Source organism: Eupeodes corollae, chromosome 1, assembly GCF_945859685.1.
Source record: "Eupeodes corollae chromosome 1, idEupCoro1.1, whole genome shotgun sequence".
Taxonomy (NCBI): domain Eukaryota; kingdom Metazoa; phylum Arthropoda; class Insecta; order Diptera; family Syrphidae; genus Eupeodes; species Eupeodes corollae.
In genome coordinates, this window is record NC_079147.1 from 21,602,256 (window position 1) to 21,625,398 (window position 23,143).

General features: G+C 39.4%; 2 protein-coding genes and 1 long non-coding RNA gene across 3 annotated transcripts; all 3 read right to left on the minus strand.

Moving 5' to 3' along the window:
• Positions 1-6,896: 6,896 nt before the first annotated feature.
• LOC129941729 (uncharacterized) lies at positions 6,897-8,393 on the minus strand. The gene is made up of 3 exons (XR_008780924.1): positions 7,853-8,393; positions 7,588-7,780; positions 6,897-7,522 (listed from the first exon to the last, which is right to left on the minus strand). It is a non-coding gene; the product is annotated as an uncharacterized LOC129941729 (long non-coding RNA).
• A 7,730-nt stretch (positions 8,394-16,123) lies between these two features.
• On the minus strand, positions 16,124-17,499 carry LOC129951106 (uncharacterized). The gene is made up of 3 exons (XM_056063152.1): positions 17,448-17,499; positions 16,401-16,800; positions 16,124-16,358 (listed from the first exon to the last, which is right to left on the minus strand). Exons 1-3 carry the CDS (start codon positions 17,497-17,499, stop codon positions 16,124-16,126), a joined length of 687 nt encoding a protein of 228 aa, XP_055919127.1.
• A 405-nt stretch (positions 17,500-17,904) lies between these two features.
• LOC129951192 (uncharacterized) lies at positions 17,905-18,537 on the minus strand. Its single transcript, XM_056063263.1, has one exon. It carries the CDS (start codon positions 18,535-18,537, stop codon positions 17,905-17,907), a length of 633 nt encoding a protein of 210 aa, XP_055919238.1.
• Between the last annotated feature and the right edge of the window lie 4,606 nt (positions 18,538-23,143).

Here is a 23,143-nt window from a genome sequence, read left to right on the forward strand (position 1 = left end):
TTCTTATTCCCCATGGTACAATACTGTGTAGGTAAGAATTTATTGAACTAATCATATTTTGACGTTGCAGTTCCACATCCGGAGATGAGAGTTGTGAGTCTGGAAACGAATATGAAAAGCTGAGAGTGCTATCGTCAGCGAAACAATGTATTGGATTAGAAGTAGCAGACAAGAGATCATTTATAAAAATGAGGAAGAAGGTCGGAGACAAAACGGAGCCCTGGGGCACACCAGCATTTATTTTATGAGTTTCAGACTTGAATCCGTCCAAAACAACTTTTATTGAACGGTTCGAAAGAAAATTTCTAATCCAACGAAGAAGAGATTCGTCGATACCGAAAGCACGCATTTTCGATAAGAGAGCAAGATGCCAGACTTTATCAAATGCCTTTGAAATATCAAGTGCAATAATTTTACTTTCTCCAAAACGATGTAAAGATTTGTTCCACTGATCGGTGAGATGAACCATGAGATCACCAGTGGACCTATTGCTACGAAAGCCTTATTGCCGATCATTAAGAATCGTCGAGATATTTCTTAAGCTGATAATTAATCAGCGTTTCCATGACTTAAGAAAGAAGAGACGTTAGTGCCATCAGTTTTCTAACTACTCGGAACGAGCTCCTAAGAATAGGATAGATGGAAAAGCTTATGCAGTGGTTTTGCTAGCGTGGAAGAACACCTCTTCAGAATAATAGCGGGGATACCATCTGGCAGAGATCTTTGAGAACTCTAGCCACAGTTCGCACAGTTCGAGTACGAAAAAAGATTGGTCCCATAGAATCATTTACGCGTGCAAGAACTGAGGGAGTCATGACACTATCTCGTAAGGTGGAATTTTCGGCGAACTGCCCTGCAACTAAGTTGGATTTATCAATAGAGCTAACTAAAGGAGTGTCATTGACAACAAGCGTAGGATGAGGAAGAATTCCTCATGTTTTTTACAAATGACAAAAAAACTTACAGCCTTTGGGACATTGCAGTATTTTTCGCTGTAATTTTTGGTCATGTAAAAATTTGGTCCTTCGAATATAGGCGTTGCAGGCCTTCCTGGCTTGCTTAAACTTTTTCCGGTTTTCCTCAGTTAGGTTGGCTTTAAAACACCCGAAGCTCACCGCTTTCTCCTTGATAACCTCTTTGCAGCTCGAATCGAACCATGATTTAACCTTGGGTTAAATACTTACCCTATTCGGGATAAAGGTTTCCATTCCCAGAGATCATATCTGCACTGGAGTCTACGTCGCTACCGAAGAAGCATAGCGACCAGTTAAAGATCCTGAATAAACTATTGAGACCGTCAAAGTTGGCTTTCTCGTACTGCCAAACGGTTTTATTTGGAGCTCTTTCTTTAACTGGATTTGTTTGACACGAGAAATTAGCAGATATGACACTGGGGTCCGATGTGCCTAGAGGCGTCAATACACTGATTGTGTACTTATCAGGATCAGAAGTGAGAAACAAGTCAAGTGTATTTTCTGCTCGGCCGTGAACGTTTGATATACGAGTAGAGTAGGCTCATTGACAAGCTGAGGAAGATGGTTAAACTCAGCAAAAATCTCAGCACACATTCCTTCGGGCCTTGTCTGGCCCGAATGGCGAAGCCACGAAGAATTGTGAATATTGAAATCGCCCTTAGAAAGCGAAATAGTATCAGGCAGTTTCCTCTAAAGACACATAAAATGGAGTTTGTATGGAAGTCTAGCTAAGGGTATATCGATGTTGGATTTGTTGTCTAATAAAGTAAAAATTATTTAATTTTTTTTTAGTTGGTTAGCTCTGCAGTTTCCTGGAATGGCTATGAGCCGCAAACCAAATAAGTTGGATGTTGAACAATTCTGCCATCTCTACAAGAGATGATCGATAGTTTGTGGCTGTTATTGAGTTTGTTAGGACAGAGTATAATAAATTTGTATGGCAGCTTGACGAATTGGGGAGATGTGTATATCAGCACATATTACTTTTCTTTGAGCAAAGAGCAGGCTTCTTTGATGGACATAAGCTGTGTTCAACACTACGAGTTTTGTTGAATTGTAGATGGGGGGTTATATAGATCCATTGCGAGGAGGCTCTAAGCCGTATACTTGCTTAAAGTGGTGCTACAGCTCGGGGCTGACCTGGGCCTCAACCAACATGCGTCTCCAGCTAACTTGGTCCCTAGCTAGCTGTCTCCAGTTTCGCACGCCAAGTTTGTTGAGGTCCTCACCCACCTGAGTCGCGGTCTTCATCTACTGCGCCGTCCCTCGGGATTGCATTCGAAGAGCTTCCGGGCTGGAGCGTTGATGTCAATTCGCTTTACATGACGCTAACTAGGTTAGTGTCGCTGTACAGCCCGTACAGTTCGTCGTTATATCTTTTCCTCCATTCTCTATCTATGCGTACGAGATCAAAAATCACCCGAAGAATTTTTCTCTCGAATCATCCTCATCTTTCTTTGACAGGGTCCAGGCCTCAGCGCCATAAATGAGAACCGGGATGATGAGAGTCTGATAGATGGTGATTTTAGATGCTTTCCCTTTGTTGTTGAATTTTCTTCAACACAAATGAAACGTCACACTTTTTGGATGGACAGAAGGAAATCTTTGCTTTTTGACTACTGAATTGAAATTTTAACTTTCATTGTTCACCATTGTACCTGAAGAGTAAGCGAACATGAAACGCTATGTGGTCTTAATCTGTTGCCTATTTAGTTTTTTGTCAACTCAACATCTAGGTCGTTTTCATAATTCGTACTTCAATCACCTCGTTTTTTGTTTGTAAACTCATATGTAGCTCTATTCAGTTTTTAAAAGCTTCTTCTTTGTCAACTATTCTCTTACATTTAAATTCTTTTCTTATTTTGTCAACTATTCTCTTACATTTAAAAGTTTTTATGTTTAAATTTCAGCACTCCGATCTGACAGTTGTCAGATTTGAAGATAAGAATACACAGAGTTTGATGTTGGCCTCTTTTTACTCTACCCAGAATGCAAAATAATAACCGAAGCTTAAATCGAAAAGGCAAACCTTCTGATCGGAGGCGACGCAAATGCTCGGCATACCCTTTGGTGAAGTTCTGAGATCAACGAACGAGGTGAGTCACTTTTTGATTTTATTATTGAACATAATATGACCATTTGTAACAGAGGCAATACTTCCAATTTCGTCTTTCCGAGCTCGGAAAATTATAATGGATGGGAGGATGTGCTTGATGTAACTTTAGTTAACAACCGTAATTTATTAGTGGAGAATTGGAGAGTTTTCCCTTTGAATTCGTTTTCGGATCACAAGTGGATTCTTTTTGAAATGAATTTCGAGTCGAGAAACCCTCCGCCTTATAGAAATCCCAAAAGAACTGACTGGAAGAAATTCAGTCAAATTGCTAATTCCAAACTAAGCAACTTACCGAATCTCACAGAATCGATAGTAGACCTTGAAACAAAGGTGAAAACCTTTGAGTCTCTTGCCCAGTTAAATATAGCCGTAAAACCCTTTCCTTCTTAGTGGAATGAAGAACTGTCCAGTCTTAGGAAAATGACCAGGACAATTTTCAATATCTGCCACAAATATAAGTTTTACCAACCGTATAAAGACTCTTAAAATTTACAAGCAAGCCCTGTCATCAGCCAAAAGACAAGGCTGGAGAGAATACTGTCAATCAATCGAAGACACAAAGGACTCCGCAAGGCTCAGCAAAGTTTTATCGAAGGAACATTATAATCCTTTATTTCTAAAAAAGCCTGATGGAACCTGGACAGCCTCTCCACCCGATTCTCTTGAGCTACAGATGAAGACGCACTTTCCGGGTTGCGAGAGTGATAACCCCGAACCGCTTGAAACCACAGAGCTAAACGTAACTCATGTGGAGCAAGTTAATTCCGTTATAACCAGAGAAAATAGTTTGTGGGCCATCAATACTTTTTCTCCATACAAATCCCCAGGCATGGATGGCATACTGCCAGTTATGCTTCAAAGGTTGCATGATGTGGCAGCTCCATGGCTGGAACAAATTTTCAAAGGATGTCTCCTTTTCAAACTTGTACCCATGTCGTGGAGACAGGTCAAAGTAGTTTTTATCCCGAAAGTGGTTAGGCGAGGTCACGAATCCAAATTGGTCCAGCAATGTCGCGATGAGCTTGCGAGCCTAAATATTAACCTCGGTGTTACCCTTATCTGGGTTCCGGGCCATAGTGGTATCGTACGAAATGAACGGGCTGACGAGCTAGCCAGGCAGGGATCGGCCCTTAATAGCTCACTTGCGGAAATCGTTAACTTTCCTCTTGGTGCTATGAAGAGTAGAATCTTTTCTATCTACCAAACCGAATCAAACCAAAGGTGGAGCAATTTACACAACTGCATTATATCGAGGAAGATATGGCCCACCTTTATGTATATTTTTAATGTTTTCTTGACTAGGGTGTTGTGTAGCATGGATTCAGCAATAGTTTGAAGTGTTCTGCCAGTTTTCCTGCCGTTAAGTGTATCCCACAAACGAAGTCTAAACCTTTTAGTTTAGTTTACTTTATTTTGGCCCAAAAACCTTTGGTATCTCTTGTACAGGAGAGTTCTATAGCTATTGCATTGTTCTTTATAATTTTTATTTGCGGTGATATATTTTCCTCTTAGGGTATTTTTATGACCGATGGTGTTCCTTAATTTTCTAAGCAGATCAAATGATAGCTTTGTTGCGGTGAAGCATTCTTGGTCGAACCATTTTTGACGTTAGTTATTAGATTTTGATGGGGGGGAATTTCTATTGAACTATCTTTCCAGACGAGTTTTGGGGGTAGCTCTATTTCGTAGTGATATGAGGGGTTGTTGAGGCTGAGTTCTACTAAAAGAGACTCTTTGCGTAAAGGAGCAAGTTCGTGCGATCTAGTCGAGTATTTTGTTTAGATATTTCCTGAATTTAAGTCTACACCAATGTTTCGAACACAAAATCCAGTTTTAAGCCTCAGCCGGGTTGTAATCTGAAATATTCCTCTATCTTTAATGTAGTTTTAATGATGGATAACAACAGTCTTTCTTTTCTTTCATTGCAGATATCATCTGCGTTGTTTTTAGTTACAATACTTAACAAACAAATAAACGAAAACAACACAAAAATATCAATATGACGAGTTATTTCACCTATGGTAAGGTTAACAAATTAATAATTCATATTATCATTCAATTTATATAAATATGTTTATTTTTAACAGCTTTAAGGTAATCAAACAAAGAAACAAACTCGTAAAGATGTCGAATTCACATTGCATACGAAGAATACGAAGGAAGAAACGACATACAAGAATTTCATCATATAGTATCACGATTTAACACATCAACCTTTTTTCATTGTTCGTGAGTAATAGATCTAAGTTATCACAGTGACGTCGATTAATTTTATTGAAACTTCCTTTAAAAAGGCAAACTCTGAAGAAGATACATAGATAATTAGAATAATTTTAGAGACATAGTTTTAAGTTTATTTATATTTTATATTTCACTAAATTTATAAAAAGATTAATGTAAGAAAAGGAAATGATTTCAAATTGGTTAACTAATTGATAAATGAAAACACCTGAGTAGTTAAAAAAACAAATAATTACACTTTCCTGAACTTATAATTCACATAATTTTAATTTGTTTGCTATTAGAAGTTTGTCTAATTTATTCATTATTTATTTTGATATCTTAATCGAGAAGAAACAAGCCTCAGAACTTAAAAAAATCTCATATGACTTGAGTGCTATTTGTATGAGACTCGTAGCATATAAATAGAACCACATGAATTTTTAATTTAGGGAAAAATATATCGGCCATATGCCGATCGAGACTGAGTAACTAATATACAATATTATTTTCCTGCTCTAAGCTGATAGCAATGATTCTTCACTTTGGCATGAATGGCCAGTGTTGCCATTCGTTGCTGTCCTGGCTGAAAACATAGTTTGTACTCCTTGTTCTCCGTATTGATAGGCAAAGTTCAAATCTTTTGAACTGGCCGCTTAATTTTGTTTGTTTTGGTTTAAACGATCATTTTTCTGACTTTTCTATCCTTACTTGGTATGTAACCGACTAATTTGTCATCGGTTCAGGTTGCCGGAAAAATGCCTCTTTGTCTAGCTCTGCCATTAGTTCTTGAATCTAAATTGGGAGAAAGTCGCCTCAACCCACCCTGCCATGGTTGTCTCCCTCGCTAGGACAGACCCTTAACTACGCTTCTTCATACCATCATTGTTTCGCCCTCCCCTTGTCATCCTTTTCATCATCTTCTTATTAAAAAAATTATTTCACCATAATGACTTTAAAATTTATTTCGAAAATTATATAAATATACATAAATTAATTATACAAATCTTTATTTGTATATAATTAAAAAGTGATTTCATGCCAATATTCAAATATATGTAAATATGTACGCAAATTAAATTTGTATTATTTTGGGTAAGAACAACAATATGACATTTAATGATCGAGACGATCGTGCCCTTTCGCTAGAATGGGTGCGTACCAACTCCCCCCTTTGTTTAAGAAGAGCGTCCCGCTTCTTCTGTTAATTATTTGACTCTCCTTAGCAGGTTGCTGAATCTGATTTCGTCTTTTTTTTTTAAGCGTAATTGATTTGATGACCCTATTTTTAAATAAAACATTATACATATTGCCGAAAATATAATTACAGTCACGAGTACAAATGATGTCATTATTGGATTTTTGACTGCTTCTTCTTGAAGAGATTCTATCAAGTTAATGTTATCGAATTTTAAATCATCATTATAAGAATCAATATAATCTTTCATAACAAAGTTGTCTACATTATAAGTTTTTAAATAATTTTGTATAATTGAAGTGCGATTCTCATATAATATCCCATCAGTGAAAGTGTTAATTAAATATGTTCCATTTACAATTAGATCATTTATGGTATGTTTTCCCGTTACAAGTATAGATCCGTCTTTTATAATTTCAAGTTCTAAGTTTCTTTCTTTTATTTTGATACACAGAACAGATTTCTTCTTATTTAATATATTAGATAGACATGTTTCGTCTTTTGATATGTAGTTGACAAAAATGAGATCTTAATTCTATTTTATTATTTTTTACAAAATTACCGATGTTTGCACTCCTCGACTTATTCTTAAAAGTTCAGGGGTGGGATCGGCTAATGTGATTTGTGATAGTTGATAGTCATAAAATAAAAATTCCGTCTGCGTAAGGTGATAATCACATGTGATAGTCACATATTTGTGACTTTTTCTTGTGACAGCTATTTTGTTGTCACATCTAGGTATAATTGACACGATATAAATCGATTTCTTATTGTTTCTTCTATTTTCGTAAAAAATGAACGTGTTTGTCCCTGTGCAATTATTTTTAAGAAATGAAAATGATGAAAGTGAGAATAATTACCGCAGAAAAGTTCGTTTGATAAATCTTAACCTTCGAAGCAAATTGAATATATTTGAGCTGTATGTTCAGTAAACGGTCCTCCCCCAGTTTTTGTTATTGATTTTTTGTTTTTAATTAATTTATGTTTGGCGTTGTATTTCCGGACTGTCCAAAACTAATATTATTTGTATAGGGAAGAAATATTAAAAATAAAACTAAAAGCATATAAACAAATCATACTCTTTTCCACTCCGCACAACTTTTTGACGGTGGTCCATTTGCGTTTAGTTGCTGCTTTAGTTTTTCCCACAAAATTCTATGGGCATTCCGGGAGTTGCTTCCTTTTTGGGAAAAGGATTTAGCCAGATCCGGGTGCGCTTCCATAAAGCTTGTTAGCAAATCTATTTGCGATTTGTTCGCTAGCACTTGTGACCTATAGAAAAATACAAATATATTGTGTTTCATTTTATAACATTTTCAATACATAATTTAAGCAATTACTTACATTTTTAACACTTTATTTTCAACCAACTCAATAAATTAGTTTGAAAAATCACTGGAAAATAAACTTCGCGGTAAAAATTGGTAAGAAGGAGAAAGTCAAATGACAAACGTCAAGCTATTCTTCTAAAGTGATGCCAAATTTCAAATAATTTTTGATGATCACATTACCCAGAAAGAAAATTTAATGTGATCACATTTGTTGATCACAAATGTGATAATCACACATCACATTAGCCGATTCCACGCCAGTTTTATAATGAAATTTAAATTTAGGATAAACAAAACTAAAATGGCGACATTTGCAATGTGAAGAGTGCAAACTATGGTATCAAAAGCTATATTGCTGCATTAGACATGTTTATGTTTATGGATGAAGTTAAGGGCGTTCTTTGATAGAAATATAAAATTGGAATATAGAATGCGGAGCACAAGAAATAAAACACGACTTGGTTCGTTGAAAGTTGAAAAGCAAGAGAGCGGAAGTTTTATTGAAATGACAATTGTAACAAATAATGTAGGATATAGATGGGTTACAACAACTGAAAGGAGTTGCCAGTAATTTAATTGTTGCACTGAAAACATCTCGTACGCTTCTGTTTTTTCGTAAAGAAGGCCGTAGAGCCGTCCGTAGAAATGGGTTTCACATCCTGCAACAATTTTTGTTTGATCGCATCAGCAGTCAGTAGCAACCCCGAGCTTTCAATGCCCATAATCATACAGACAAGATGGAGGATGATGACGACGCCATGTGTGTCTTTACTACGTCCACAACAAGAAAAATTAAAGCAAAAAATTAATCCTGAAATATCTGGTGCATCCCTTGCGATTTTACTTTCTTGTGCTTATCTAATTTACAATTCTTGTTTATTATTAGATATTTTATAAAAGCAACTATAACGTCTTTGTTTCCAAATTTTTTATTTATTCGTATACCATCAATGGGGAATAATTTCGTATAAAGGAATTTACTACTGAAAGTTTCTTAAAGTTTTGTTTTAATTTCGTACAGGTTGTTACCTGGTCCTGTAATCCTCGATGGTAATCTTTGGATCCGTCCAACGTGAAAGAGGCCACAACGTTTTTAATTTTAGATATAAGTTTTATTTAATATGAAATAATTTAGTTTAAATATCCTAGGAACTTAGGTTTTAAGTTTTACAATTTAGTTTAAGTTTTTAGGAATGGAGTTGCTAGCTCCAGCACAGACAGGGTTAATTTTTGGTTGAAATATTTGCAATGAACGCGAAGATGGTTTTGGTTGTAATTTGACATTTTGCTTTGAATTCGGAAGTGTTCCGAAACATTTAAAATGTAGGGACGCGTGTTGTGAATCGCGTTGATCACTGTTCTCGACTAGAGACTTTAGCAAAGTTTTATAAACTATGCTGGTTGAAAATATTCCAAAGAAAAGACGTTGTCTTGTTCAAACTTGTAATTAGAATCATCTTTAATTTTATCATATGACCTAGTGTACAATACAAAATATATACAATCCATTAATTTCGTTATATAATCTTGACATTCAAATGACATTTTTATCTTATTTAACGATTTGTGGATCGTATTTATTATTATTAAAAATGAACTAAATGAATTTAAAAACGAAATGAATGTTCAAATATTTTAAAGTTGTGCTTGCATTTGCGCGAATTATTTACATTCGCACATTCTCCCCCCACGATAGAATGATGATGTGAATTCTGCTCAATCAAATATCCAGTGTAAACGATTAAATTACAGCAACTTGGCATCATTGTTTGATAGCGAACTGCATTATCGGACTGCATTATCGGCATGGCTCACTTTCGATATTGTCATTCACCACTTTCCTTGTTATCTCATTCGTACATGAAAAGAGACAGACTATTAGTAAATATATTTTGACATTTAAACAAACACAAAAGACAAAGTCAACTACAGAGAATGCAAAAACAAATAGGAGAAATTTGTAGGTAGTTTTTTTTATTCCTTTTATTCATGAGAATTGTTGTTGTTGATTTCATTCATGCTGCATCGGGTTGTTTTGGATTTGTAATTTGTAGTATAAGTATAGTAAAGTAAATGTGCATCCATCTTGGGTGATTTGTGTGCGCGTCGGTGATTATTGTTTGTTGTATTGTTTTAATTAAAAATTAAATTAATTCGTTTTAGTTTTAATTAAATTAATAGTTTGTGCAATCTTACTTACTTAAGGTGGCGCTACAGTCCTGTGTGAACTAGGGCCTCACCCAACAAACTTTTCCATCTAGCTCGGTCCCTAGCTAGATGTCTCCAGTTTCGCGCTCCAAGTTGGGTGAGGTCACCTTCCACTTGTGCGCGCCACCTGATCCGCGGTCTTCCTCTACTGCGCTGTCCTGTGGGTGCTGATTCGAAGACTTTCCGGGCCGGAGCATTGGTTTCTATGCGCTCTACGTGACCCAGCCATCTTAGTCGTTGGACTTTTACTCTTCTGGCTAAGTCTACGTCGCTGTACAGCCCGTACAGTTCGTCGTTCCATCTTCTCCTCCACTCCCCTTCGATGCATACGGGACCGTAGATCACACGAAGAACTTTTCTCTCGAAGCGACCCAAGGTGCTTTCATCCGCTTTTGTCATGGTCCATGCTTCTGCACCGTATAGCAGGACGGGGATGATAAGGGTCTTATATAGCAACACTTTGGTCCCTCGAGAGAGGACTTTACCACTCAATTGCTTTCTTAGTCCAAAGAAACAGCGGTTAGCAAGAGTTATTCTGCGTTTGATCTCAGCGCTGGTGTTGTTTTCTGCGTTTACAGCGGAGCCTAGGTAGACAAAGTCCTTGACTACCTCAAAGTTACGCCTGTCGATTGTGACGTTTTGACCAAAACGTCGGTGTTGTATGTCCTTTCTAGACGACAGCATGTACTTTGTTTTGCCCTCATTAACCGTTAAATCCATTTTTGCCGCTTCTGCCTCAATACTCACAAACGCCCCATTGACATCACGCTGAGTTCTTCCGATTATGTCAATGTCATCAGCATATGCCAGTAATTGGACAGACTTTTGAAAGATAGTGCCTCTAGTGTTGACGTGTGAGCTCTGCACTATTCTTTCAAGCACGATGTTAAAAAAATCGCATGACAGCGCATCACCTTGTCTAAAGCCTTTTTTGACATCAAAAGGTTCTGTTAAGTTGTTTCCAACCTTTATGGAGCAGCGTGAATTCTCCATGGTCATCCTGCACAAACGGATGAGTTTGGCAGGGATGCCAAAACTAGACATGGCTCTATACAGCTCGTCCCTGTAGATGCTGTCATATGCGGCCTTTAAATCGATGAAAAGATGGTGGGTGTCGATTTGGTGTTCTTGAGTTTCTTCCGGGATCTGCCGTAATGTGAATATTTGATCAACTGTGGACTTTCCTGGTCTAAAACCACACTGATAAGGACCTATCAGTTTGTTGACGATGGGCTTTCGACGTTCACATATTACGGCAGAGAAGATTGTATAGGCGATGTTAAGTAGACTTATTCCTCTATAGTTGGTGCAGTTTAGAGGGTCTCCTTTTTTCAGGATCGGGCAAACAATACTGAGGTTCCATTCATCGGGCATTTTTTCTTCCGACCATATCTTAATCTTGTGCAATCAATCATCTATTAATTCATGTATGTGTAAATGGAATTCGCAAAATCCATTGCCGATATCGCGCGTTTATTCGTACGGCGCGACGGCGGCGTAAGTTGGTCGCTATGGCTGGTATATGTGATATGTGGTGTATTTTGATTTGTTTTCAAGTATTAATTATTGATTTATTTTGAAATTATGTTCATAATATATGATCAAATAATTGGCTTACGATGCCGTTAATTTTAGAATTAAATATAGTATAAACTTTAATTTAATGGAAACACGACTTGTTCTTTTTCTCTACTAATCGGAAGTGAGTGTTCGCCATATTTTATTTGTCTTTTTGGCATACAAGTTTCTAGTTCTGACCAGCAGAAGGCGGTCGGTCTACTTAATAGTTCTTAAAATCTATTTACATTGTGACCAGCAGATGGCGGTCGCTCTATTAAATAGTTCTTAAGGTCCATTTACATTATTTACACCTTACAACCTCGGCCGACCTACAAAACAAATCGACCTCGATATGTTCCTTATTCATACTAAACTAAATCTACATGGTGTTGCTCGTACAGCCATTCTCAATAACATTATCACTCTTTTTCTCAATCCATCTTCGCAAACGAGCGGCCTCTATAACATTATTATACGGACGCTGCGTTGTTTGACAGTTCTCCACATCACGAATTACGTACCGAACATTTCCTAATACTTTATGAATTATGTATGGACCGCGATACTTCGGAATTAGTTTTTTATTTACTCCTGGCGTGACATCGATGTTTCGAACTACTACAAAATCACCCACTGCATAAACCTTTGCGGGCGAATTCCGCTTAGCCAAATAATTTTCATTATATGCCTGGGACAATCGCCTCTTGAGCACTGACACGTGTAGCCACTAAATCTCGTCCCTCTGTTAAATTTAACTTTGCATCCAAATATTCGAAAAGTTCGTCAACAATTTTACCCCTCTGCATCATACCAAACAACAATTCACTTGGAGAATATTTCGTAGAACTATGTTTTGAATTGTTTAAACCGAACTCTACCTGAGGAAGCATCTGAACCCAATCAGCATGATCAATTGGCTCGCAAAGCTTCCCCAACATCGCCGTAAGTGTCCTATTTACGCGTTCTACCTGGCCGTTTGCCTGTGGGGATCCAACAGCTACTTTCACATGTTCAACGTTATGATTTTTTAAGAAACTAGCAAAAACTAAACTCGTGAAACAGGTTCCCTGATCAGTTATGATGCGTCTTGGACGACTGTAGTACGAAAAATATTTCTCGAGACAAACAAGCACCTCCTTAGAACTGGTGGAATTTACAGCATATAACTCATTAAATTTTGTGAAAGCATCCGTCACTAACAATATGTGTTTTCTCTTTGAATAAACGGATGGTAGTGGTCCGAAATGGTCTAAATGTAGAGTATCAAACGGCTCAGGTTTCTTCTTTATACTGTACAGCGTTCGCTCGGATGCCCTAACAGGAGCTGCATACATGATGCAACGAATACAATTTCGAATAAAGTTACAGACCCTCTCTCTCATTCCAGGGAACCAGTAATACTTACGAAGACCCTCTAAAGTCTTGTCTACCGCCAAATGTCCTAACTTCTCATGGATCAATCTTATCACGTTTTCTTCCATTTCTCTGGCCACGAATAGTAAATTTCTACCATTTTCATCGACCCTAAATACAAGACCATCTTTCATCTCGAAACCTGGAACCGGCCCTTCCTCTAACTTGTCACGAATCTTGACAATGCGTTCGTCTCGACTCTGTGTAAGTTGAATTCGGAAGCACTCATCGTTATCATCGGTTACGTGTATAGTGCGACATAAAACACTCTGAACCGCATCAGCATTAAAAGATTGGGATTCAACAACGGCTCCAAGATTCTGTACATTTGTATGCTCGGGTTTTGAACTTGGACATTCCTCCAATTTGGAGTGTAATCGGCTTAAGGCATCTACATGTCCCATTGAAACACCGTGGCGATGCTGCAAGGTGTAGTCATATGACTGCAATTCAAGGGCCCATCTAGCAATCCTAGTATTAATCCGTTCACGTTCCAAAGTCAACTTGAGTGAATTACAGTCTGTCACAATTTTAAACTTTATTCCTTCTAAATAAACCCTATAGCGCCTAAGAGCATACACTATGGCTAAAGATTCCAACTCAAAACTGTGATAGCGTTGTTCGGCTGGAGACGCCATCTTCGAAAAATATGATACCGGGTGAAAGCTTCCATCACTCTGTCGCTGCATTAGGGCAGCCCCGAAACCCAAAGAACTGGCCTCACAGTGTAACTCCGTCTCTTTTAATGCATCATATATTGCCAAAACCGGACGATTTATCAATCTATTTTTCAATACGTTGAAAGCATCTTCATGAACAGTGGTCATCAAAAAACTATACGGAGACTGACTTGGCCTAATAACTTTTTGTTTCAACAAATTATCTAATATTTTCTGTACCTCTTCTTTCTCAAAATACTAAAGGCGTCTAGGCGTTGTATGGAAAGGCACCTGATTTGAGAGTCGAATATGCATTTCTGAATTATGCGGTTTTACCTCTAAATCAACGGGACACAAGTATTGTTCATAAATAATGTGCTTAATTATTTGTATACTATCTTCTCTTAATGACTTATTTATGTCTAAATGCACCTCTCCCTCATCTTGCTCGCGTAATTGAATCGTGCACACGTCATTAGAAACCAAATCAATAAAATTTTCATCGCAAAATTGAGCTCTGTCAAACAACTCGCTCTTCCGTCTATTTGATACACACGAATCTTCAATTTTCTTAATATTATTTGTATGATTGAGAATAGCTGACGAAATCTTGTCTTCTTTGGCAATACAAAAATACGAGTCACTATTTATAAATTCGAATTCGTCCATATCAATAGTTTTATTTTTAACTTTTCTATTTCTTAAACATAAGACAATATTACATTTATTTAAAAAGTCTCTTCCTAAAATAAGTGGCATATTCATTTCCTCATTAGGGAGGATTATTAACTTATGTTGAAGACATATATTCTTGAATTTTATATGGCAATTGGTACGGCCGAATGATGAAAGTTTCTTGTTTCCCAAACCTTGGTACGGTGTTTTATGTTTCCCATTAAGAACACTTCTATCGATTATTGACTGTCGAACAAAACTAACCGGACTACCGGTATCAAACAAAGAGAAAAAACTCGTAAATTTGCAACGCGCCGGGAAGAATCAAAATTAAAAGCAACACTTACATAATTTACAGCACCAAGGAAATCCATATCACTAGCAGCAGTAATCTCTTCCTTAGCAGCATCGTCATCATCAACAGCAGCAACCAGACTGCGGTATAACAATTTCTTCGGAGGGTTCGGGCAGTGCCGGTGGTCGTGACCCATCTTCCAACATTTGAAGCATGAGCCTGGAGCCCGTGTTTCATACGGACATTTGGATTGGTAATGGCCCAGTTTACTGCAATTAAAACAGCGAGGCTGCTCGACATCTGAAGTCTTCTTTGGTGGACTGGCCTTAACAACATTGCTTGAAGGCCCCGCCTGGGATCGGGAACGTCTTACAGCATTTTCTTTAATATGACCCATTATGCGGTCTCGATGCATCCCAACTGCAATCTTTAATTGGTCGATGGTAGCGGTTCCACTCAAAAGCAAAGTGGCATCTTCGGGCTGCAGGCACATACCATCTACAATTATACCGACGACTTCATGTTCTCTTAGTTGTCTATGTCTGGCCAGACCATTCATAATGAGAATATAATGACATTGTTGGGGAATTAATCTTCCGAACGGTAAGGGGAGAGATCAAACACAAATTTTTCTTAGTTCTATATTTTGTTTATTGATTTATTTATAAGTCCACATTTACTTGAAAAAAGGGTTTCTTGTTTTTTAATTTTACGGAACCACCAAGTGTTATTTATTCGCGCAGCCGACGACTGATCGCGTTGAAGACTCGAAGAGAACTCTCCAGAGACCGATCAAGTCAGTCACCAAGCCACCACCAGTCTGTTGTCCAAGAATGAAGCGTCACCAAAACGCCCACAGGTTAAGCGAGTCCAGAATCTGGTACCAGGCCCATGCCTTGGATACCCAACGATACACAACCAATATCCATAGCCATAGCACGTTGTAGGTATCCGCCATGCTAATGCATACCCATGGTCTGCGCTATGTGTCCGCTATACTATTGCATACCCATGGTATGCGCTGTGTATCTGCTATACGGTGGGTGATGACACCACCTAAAGCTCTATGTATACTTAGGTATGTGCCTGCGCTGTGGGTAGGTATCTGCTTTGGCTGGCACAGAAATGAAGCACAAATCAATGGCACATTTAATTCGACACATTTTGATATCACTGATCATATAGCGAGGCAGTATGGAATGTGTGATATGATGCTGCCCGGCTGAGGGTGGTGGTGGGTGTAGTGAGGTACCAAGTACTTTCTGCTGCATCAGCGCGGACGGTGACCACCAAATCTCGAGGTCAATGGGGATTGACCGAACATCCTGCCCGGTCGAACCTTGCGTTCGAAATTTTATGGGAAGTGGTCCAGCTGGCCGTGTTGAGGTAGGTTATGCTCATACAAAAGGACACACATGTACCTTAATTAGTATTGGAAGAAATAGTTATGATAATTAGGGAGTTTGTTAGTCGATTAATCGACAAAGTTTCTGGACGGGGCGGCGACACTCGCCGGTGGCAGCCGAAGGGTTGCGTTGCGGGCCAATCCATCATTGCCCAAGTGAACCGCTGTAACTCGCCCGAGTCGCCAATGGGTAGGGGGTAGATTCTCGTTTCGCACAAGAACTATGTCGTCCACTCGAAGATTTGGCTCTCGTTTCTCCCATTTGTTGCGGGTTTGCAAGGTGCACAAATACTCCTCGCTCCATCTGTCCCAAAAGTCTTGTTGGACTTTGCGCAGTCACTGGTACTGTTTCAGTCGGTTGATTGGTATATCATCGATGCGGGGCTCTGGTACTGCTATCAGTGGTGCTCCGATCAGGAAGTCTCCAGGAGTGAGGGCCAGTTTGTCCTCAGGATCGTCATGTAGGGGAACCAACGGACGAGAGTTAAGACATGCTTCGATACGCACTGCCAAGGTGTGCAGCTGATGATGCCAAAGCGACTGAGATCCCACCAGGCCGATCAAGTGGTGTTTGGCGGATTTGACGGCGGCTTCCCATAAGCCACCTTGATGTGAAGCACCTGGCGTGATAAAGTGCCATCTCGTACCTGCATTCGCCAAGGCTTGCGGATTGTAATGAGACTCAAAAAGAGCCAGGTCTTCCTTCATGAGCCGGTAATATCCAGAACTCCTGTTCAATGGAGTCACTGGAATCGAACCACGGACTTAGTCTCAACGTGGTTTTCTGTCTTAATTCGAACGGCTGTCCTTCTATCCCCAGTAACCTTGACATCATTGGTTGTTTCAATGACCCTAATCGTTTCTGTAATTGACAGCTTACCATATTCGGTTGTGCCCCAGTATCTAGAAGAGCCCGAACCGGCCCATAACGCTTACCATCTATCTCTATTCGGACCTGTGCCGTAGGCATCAAGGCCCATCTTTCTCTTCTACCTTTTCCAAAAAAGTTAAAACATTTTAAATACTTTTTTCGACTTTCGTCTATATTTTCTTTATTTTTAAAATTTGTATTTCTTTTAAAGTCTGTCCATGATCTCTCGCTCTCTATCTCATCTATCGACTCTCTATCCATCTTTCCGTCTTTCAAACGTCTGCTCTTTGTTGGTGGTTGGCTTAGTCAATCCTCCTTCTTTCCGTTTTGCTTCGCTGGCTTGCGTTGCTCTTTCTCTGCTACAAACAGTACGGCCTTGTCACCTTTTCTCAGCTCTCTCATTGGGCACATCACACTGTTGTGCATCTGTTTTCCAGGGCACCTGATGCACGGACCCTGGAAGCACTCTTTTGGCTGGTGCCCTACTTTAAGGCAATTGCTGCAAAGGCCTCTATCTCTTACCATCTCTTGTTTCGCCTTCAAGGTCCAAGTCTGGAATTGTGGGCATCCCCATATTGGATGGCTAGTAGACTTGCATGCTGGGCATGCCCTTGCTGGTGTGGCTCTGTCCCTGTTTTGCGCCCGCGGATTGGCCGCTGGCACAGCTCTTTCACCTCGTCCGACCATCTGCAACGCTTGCGCTGATGTGGACGGCGCATCTCTCCTCAGGTTATCCTAGCACTTTCCAGTGCCGTGGCACGTTTCTCCAGGAAGTCGCAAATCTCTCTCGTTGTGGGCATTTCGGAGGTTCTTGCTTCCTCCCATTTGCATGCTGTCTCTCCATCTGGTTTCTCGTGGAGCGTGTGCACCACAATCATGTCCCATTGATCCGTCGGAATACCTTGGCTTGCCAGCTGACGCATGGTCTCATACGTGATATTCGACATCCTTACCAGGTCGCTGGCCTTCGGAGCTCCTCTTAAAACTGGAAGCCTGAAAAACGAGCGAAGGAGTTCTCGGCACGTAGCGTATTGTAGACCTGATTCAGCCGAGCCCATGCCCTGCCGTAATTCTGGTCCGTCTGCTGCCACTCACCCAGTGTACGAGCGGCTCTACCGGACAACGACGACTTCAAGTAGGCGAACTTATACGCCGGCGCTATCTTCTCGTTGGCATGTACAGCCGCCGTGAATCTATCTTTGAAGCTCTGCCACTTCGTGAACGAGCCATCGAAAGTACCCCAGGTGTTTTTGACGTCGTGCTCAGCAAACGGCAAATTCACCTGTACGGCGATGGCAGGTGTCTCTCTCGTATCTGGCCGCGGGGCCAGTTCTTTCTCACGTTTCTCCAGGGCAGCATATGCCGGGAAGTAGCTCTGTTCCGCTGCCACCATGTTTCTTTCCACCTCGGCGTTTGTGAGCAAATCGCCTGTGGCAGCCAGCTTTGCTTCACAATCCTTTACCTGCGCCCATGCCTGCATCAAGGTTTGCAGCCGGACTTCCACTTCCTCGGCCTCTATTGCTTTAAAGTCCTCGGATGCGGTGAAGGACCGCATCCTTTTGATCGTGTGGATGGCGGCCTCATAAAGATATGAGGTGTTCGGGGCGGCCATGTTCTCTCTCTTGATCTTTCCAAGGTGATCTCTCTCTCTATTATCTATCTCAATCTTTCGCAAAAAGATTCTTTCCAAAATCTGAAATAAATGTAAGGAAAAACCATATAGTAAATTATTAAATATAGGTTGTCATTATTAAAGAAGATATATTGCCAATGAATATCAAAGGCAAATGAAATATGTAAATGAAATATATTAAAACGAATAAAAATGAAATATAAATAAAAATAAAGCTGTAAGGTGTGTTCTGACGCTATTGTTGTTGTTGTTATTTTGTCAATAATTGTCATCTTCTGTTTTGATTAACAGAAGCTCTTTTCGTGGGCAGATAAACAAAACCTTTGTTGTTGTTTATTTTAGTTAACTCTTTCCTAGCTTGCAAGCATCTATCACATGTAGTCTCTCTCATATAGCCACTCGTACATTTCATGCTTAGAGCGCTTTAGAAAATTCTTTCTCTAAAAATAACATCTGTCGCAATCTGTCACGAGGAAAAAATAAATAATTATTTCTCTATCATCTTCCCATATTCATGCAAATTATGCTTCTTTCCGAGATCGAACAGGCAAATAAAGGCTTCTAGAACTTGCTTCTATTCTTTTCTCGTTTTGTTATTTTCCCACCTTTTTATTTTTAAAGAAATTCACTATCCGTTCTGTCGCTATATTTGCCCGTTCTCTCGCTGCACATTACACAAGTTCTCAATTTCATCGATTGAAATTTGAAAGCCCGTCCCTATTTAACACACACAATAAAAAAAAACCATACCAAAAATAAAGAAATAAATATTGAAAATAACCCTGGCTGCGGCGCCACAACCAGGTCAAACAAAAAACTACCCTCTTTCACCTACAACAACAACACAACACTCTATCACTCGCTGCACATATGTATCTCTTTTCTCATTCCTCCTTTTTTTTTTAAATAAAATAAAAATTCTGTCCATCTTTCCGCAGTGGACTGTATAAAATTCTTACCGATCAAATTAATTTGTAATTCGCACTTTCACTGCTGTGTTTTACACCTTTCGCTTTTGATTCAGCTTCAACAAACAATTTTCTTTTCACAATAATTTTTATTTCTCAATTTAAATTTTTTAACCAGGACTGCCTAGCTAGAGTGCTCGCTTTAAAATGAAAAACATACAAGACACAGTACATATGTGAATTGTATTCTTGCTGCTCATTCTTTCCCCTATCCATATGCATGTTAATATTCATGCACCTCTACTCTCTTATTCTCTATTTTCTATCCTATGTATATACCTAAAACTTTGTCAGCGACCAGAAACAAAGTAGCGGTGCGTCTTTCGAGTTTGGTTATTTACATCAACATTCTTTCTCAGTCTGATCTCTTTCACTCATTTTTGGTTGTAAGCCAAAAATTCGTGATTTCCCGGTTGTTAGGTGGGAATTCTTTCAATGATATATCTCTTGTGTGTCCTTGTGGTAGTGCCTAAAAATAAAGCAACAATTGTATCTGCCTGGGGCATGCTGTTATGTTACTCATGTTTCTCTTTTCTCATCTTCAATGCGCATGTGTATGCAACTTGATCGTCGAGTTTTCGCTTGTATGTAAATCGGAAACTTGTTTTATATTTTTTGTGGGGAAAAATTTTCTCTTTCTTTCTGTCTCGTTTGCTCTCGGTTGTAAGCCGAAAACAAGAAATTCTGTCAGTCTGTCTCTTGTGTCTGTTCTTTTTCATCCATTCTCGGTTGTAAGTCGAGAACTTGTTCCTTCTTGTTTATAAACAAGGAATTCCATCTGTTGCTAATGCTCTTATGTACATCCCGTAAAGGGGTTGCTTGGTACCTAATTATTTTATGTATTCGTTTCTCGTTAGGCGATAAACGGAATTCTTTCTATTTGTCTTGTCTATATAAAAGGGTTCTATGTTTCGTGTCGCGACAAGTCTGGTATATAAAAATTCGCTGAAATGAAAAGGTTATTAATATATATATGTAGTTAAACACAAGCCGTCGGGGTATCTATCACTCTATCCCTGCATGGATTTCTCGGGCAGCTTCTATCACTTTTGTCACATGACCCAACGGCTTTATGTACTTACGGCTGGTGCCTACGTGACTTTGCACGTAGCGTCTTTCTCGATAAAATAAATTTTTTGTGGACATATGCTTATGTGTAGCACATTCCGCTTTAGGTAATAAAGGCATTTTCACTGCTTCTTTCACAATTCTTTTTGTGCACATACATATATTCGTATGTAGTACATTACGCTTCACTTAATAAATGCATTTTTTAATGCCACTTTCACATTTCCCGTTCTTTCACACGCGGCGTTTTATTCCAATGAAAGGACAATATTCTTTAAAAGAAAAAACCGCACTTTCTTTCTCATTAATCTATCGCGTCACTGATCAAATAAGGCTCAAATGACCAAATGTTCCGACAACTCAGTGGCGAGCTCTGTCCACGATTCCAAACTTCTATCTAGAAACAAAAACACAACGATTTTTAAAGTGGAAAATTAAACAAAAACCACTATCTCTCTGTTTTATTTAGGGTCGACCGACTCGGTCGAAATCTGTCCAGTCTCTAATCTTCTTTTACATTTATTATTGGTTCTACATTCTCTTATACTCTATCTTATTATATAAAAACATCGAATGCAGAGTTACCAGACTCATGCAGTTCGATACAAAGTTCAAAATGTCACTTGATTTCACAAAATCTACCTCACAGGGGGCACCAAAATGTTGGGGAATTAATCTTCCAAACGGTAAGGGGAGAGATCAAACACAAATTTTTCTTAGTTCTATATTTTGTTTATTTATAAGTCTAATTTTACTGAACCACCAAGTGGTATTTATTCGCGCAGCCGACCACTGAACTCGTTGAAGACTCGAAGAGAACTCTCTAAAGACCGACCAAGTCAGTCACCAAGCCACCACCAGTCTGTAGTCCAAGAATGCAGCGTCACCAAAACGCCCACAGGTTAAATGAGTCCAGAATCTGGTACCAGGCCCATGCCTTGGATACCCAACGACACACAACCGAGAATGTGCCAACGCCAGCAACAATAGCAAAGATCCGTGGGAGCGTAAGCCATCGTCGTGGCGTTGTTTATTTGTTCTTCCTAGAACTGTCTTGCAACACTCAGCACTCTGCTGAATTTATACAAGATAACTATAGTGCAGCGCTGATTGACTGGCGACAATAAGAGTCGAATGTCACAGTCCAGTCGTTGAGTGAGCGACACTACCTACGAGCCGCTTCAACATATCCATAGCCATAGCACGTTGTAGGTATCCGCCATGCTAATGCATACCCATGGTCTGCGCTATGTGTCCACTCTTCTATTGCATACCCATGGTATGCGCTGTGTATCTGCTATACGGTGGGTGATGACACCACCTATAGCTCTATGTATACAGAGGTATGTGCCTGTGCGGTGGGTAGGTATCTGCTTTGGCTGGCACAGAAATGAAGCACAAATCAATGGCACATTTATTTCGACACATTTTGATATCACTGACCATATAGCGAGGCAGTATGGAATGTGTGATATGATGCTGCCCGGCTGAGGGTGGTGGTGGGTGTAGTAAGGTACCAAGTACTTTCTGCTGCATCAGCGCGGACGGTGACCACCAAATCTCGAGGTCAATGGGGATTGACCGAACACAGACTATTCTTTGACATCCACTTTTGCCGCTTCTAATGAAAGTGCCTTCGAAACAATTTCGTCGGATTTAGAACTATTTAATTGTAGAAGCTGCTCTCTAATGGTGGTGTCACGAACTCCACTTATGAACTGTGCTCTGAAAAAAATCTCTGCAGCAGACTTTGCATTCACAGCTGAATTCACATTCGTCTAAGTCCAGTGCAGGCAGGCAACAAATTCTGCTATTGACTGGGTTTCTGTTTGAAATTTGCTGAGGAATCGGTGTTGCGCCACCAAAAAATTTATTTTTTTGGGAGCTAGGTGACATTTCAAAGTAATTCGTCATCGTTTACTTCTGTTAGTGATTTTAGTGTGGACAGTGCAGTCACTGTATTGAAGTGTGTCGGCCCAATTAAATTTAAGATGAGCTTTTTGCAGTAATCCGGATTTGAGGTTATGTCCTTCATTTCAATGTTGTTCTTGAATCTTAAAACTTTCCTTGGATGCATCGAATTGTTCAAAGTTTGGAATTAAAGATGTGGTGTTGTATTCTGGAGTCTCGTGTTGGTGGTGCTGGCCAGTTGAATTAATAGCTAAATCATCTTTCGTTGAGCAGACATAATGTCTGCAAATTCTTTTGCATCCTCGGCTAGTACATCCGTACTGGCCGAGGACGCATAGTTGTGGGAATAAACCACCAAGGTCAACAGTCTTATATTCCCTAGTTGAAATCTGAGATTCGCTGTTCTAGAGGTCTCTAACATTTCATCATGTTGGGGAATGGTTTGACTGAATTAGTTCTTATACCTGACCCCCGACCCTAGATGAGCTCGCACCTTCTGTTCCTGAGGGAGCCGGGATACCTTGACATCTAGATGTCCATGAAGATCCTTCATTCTTATTAATTGACCCAGGGTTAGACAACGTCTTTGCAGATTCTGTATCAATGAATATATTCGATATCAAGTAGTCGTCTGAAGA

Bases quoted from the DNA above. Each gene is read 5' to 3' on its own strand.
- LOC129951106 (XM_056063152.1), bottom strand. From the start codon at position 17,499: ATGGGGATGCCCACAATTCCAGACTTGGACCTTGAAGGCGAAACAAGA. The intron at 16,801-17,447 runs GTAAGAGATAGA...GTTCGATTCCAG, and splicing joins TGAAGGCGAAACAAGAGATG to TGACTCCATTGAACAGGAGT. The intron at 16,359-16,400 runs GTACCAGTGACT...CTTTTGGGACAG, and splicing joins CCAATCAACCGACTGAAACA to ATGGAGCGAGGAGTATTTGT.
- LOC129951192 (XM_056063263.1), bottom strand. From the start codon at position 18,537: ATGGCCGCCCCGAACACCTCATATCTTTATGAGGCCGCCATCCACACG.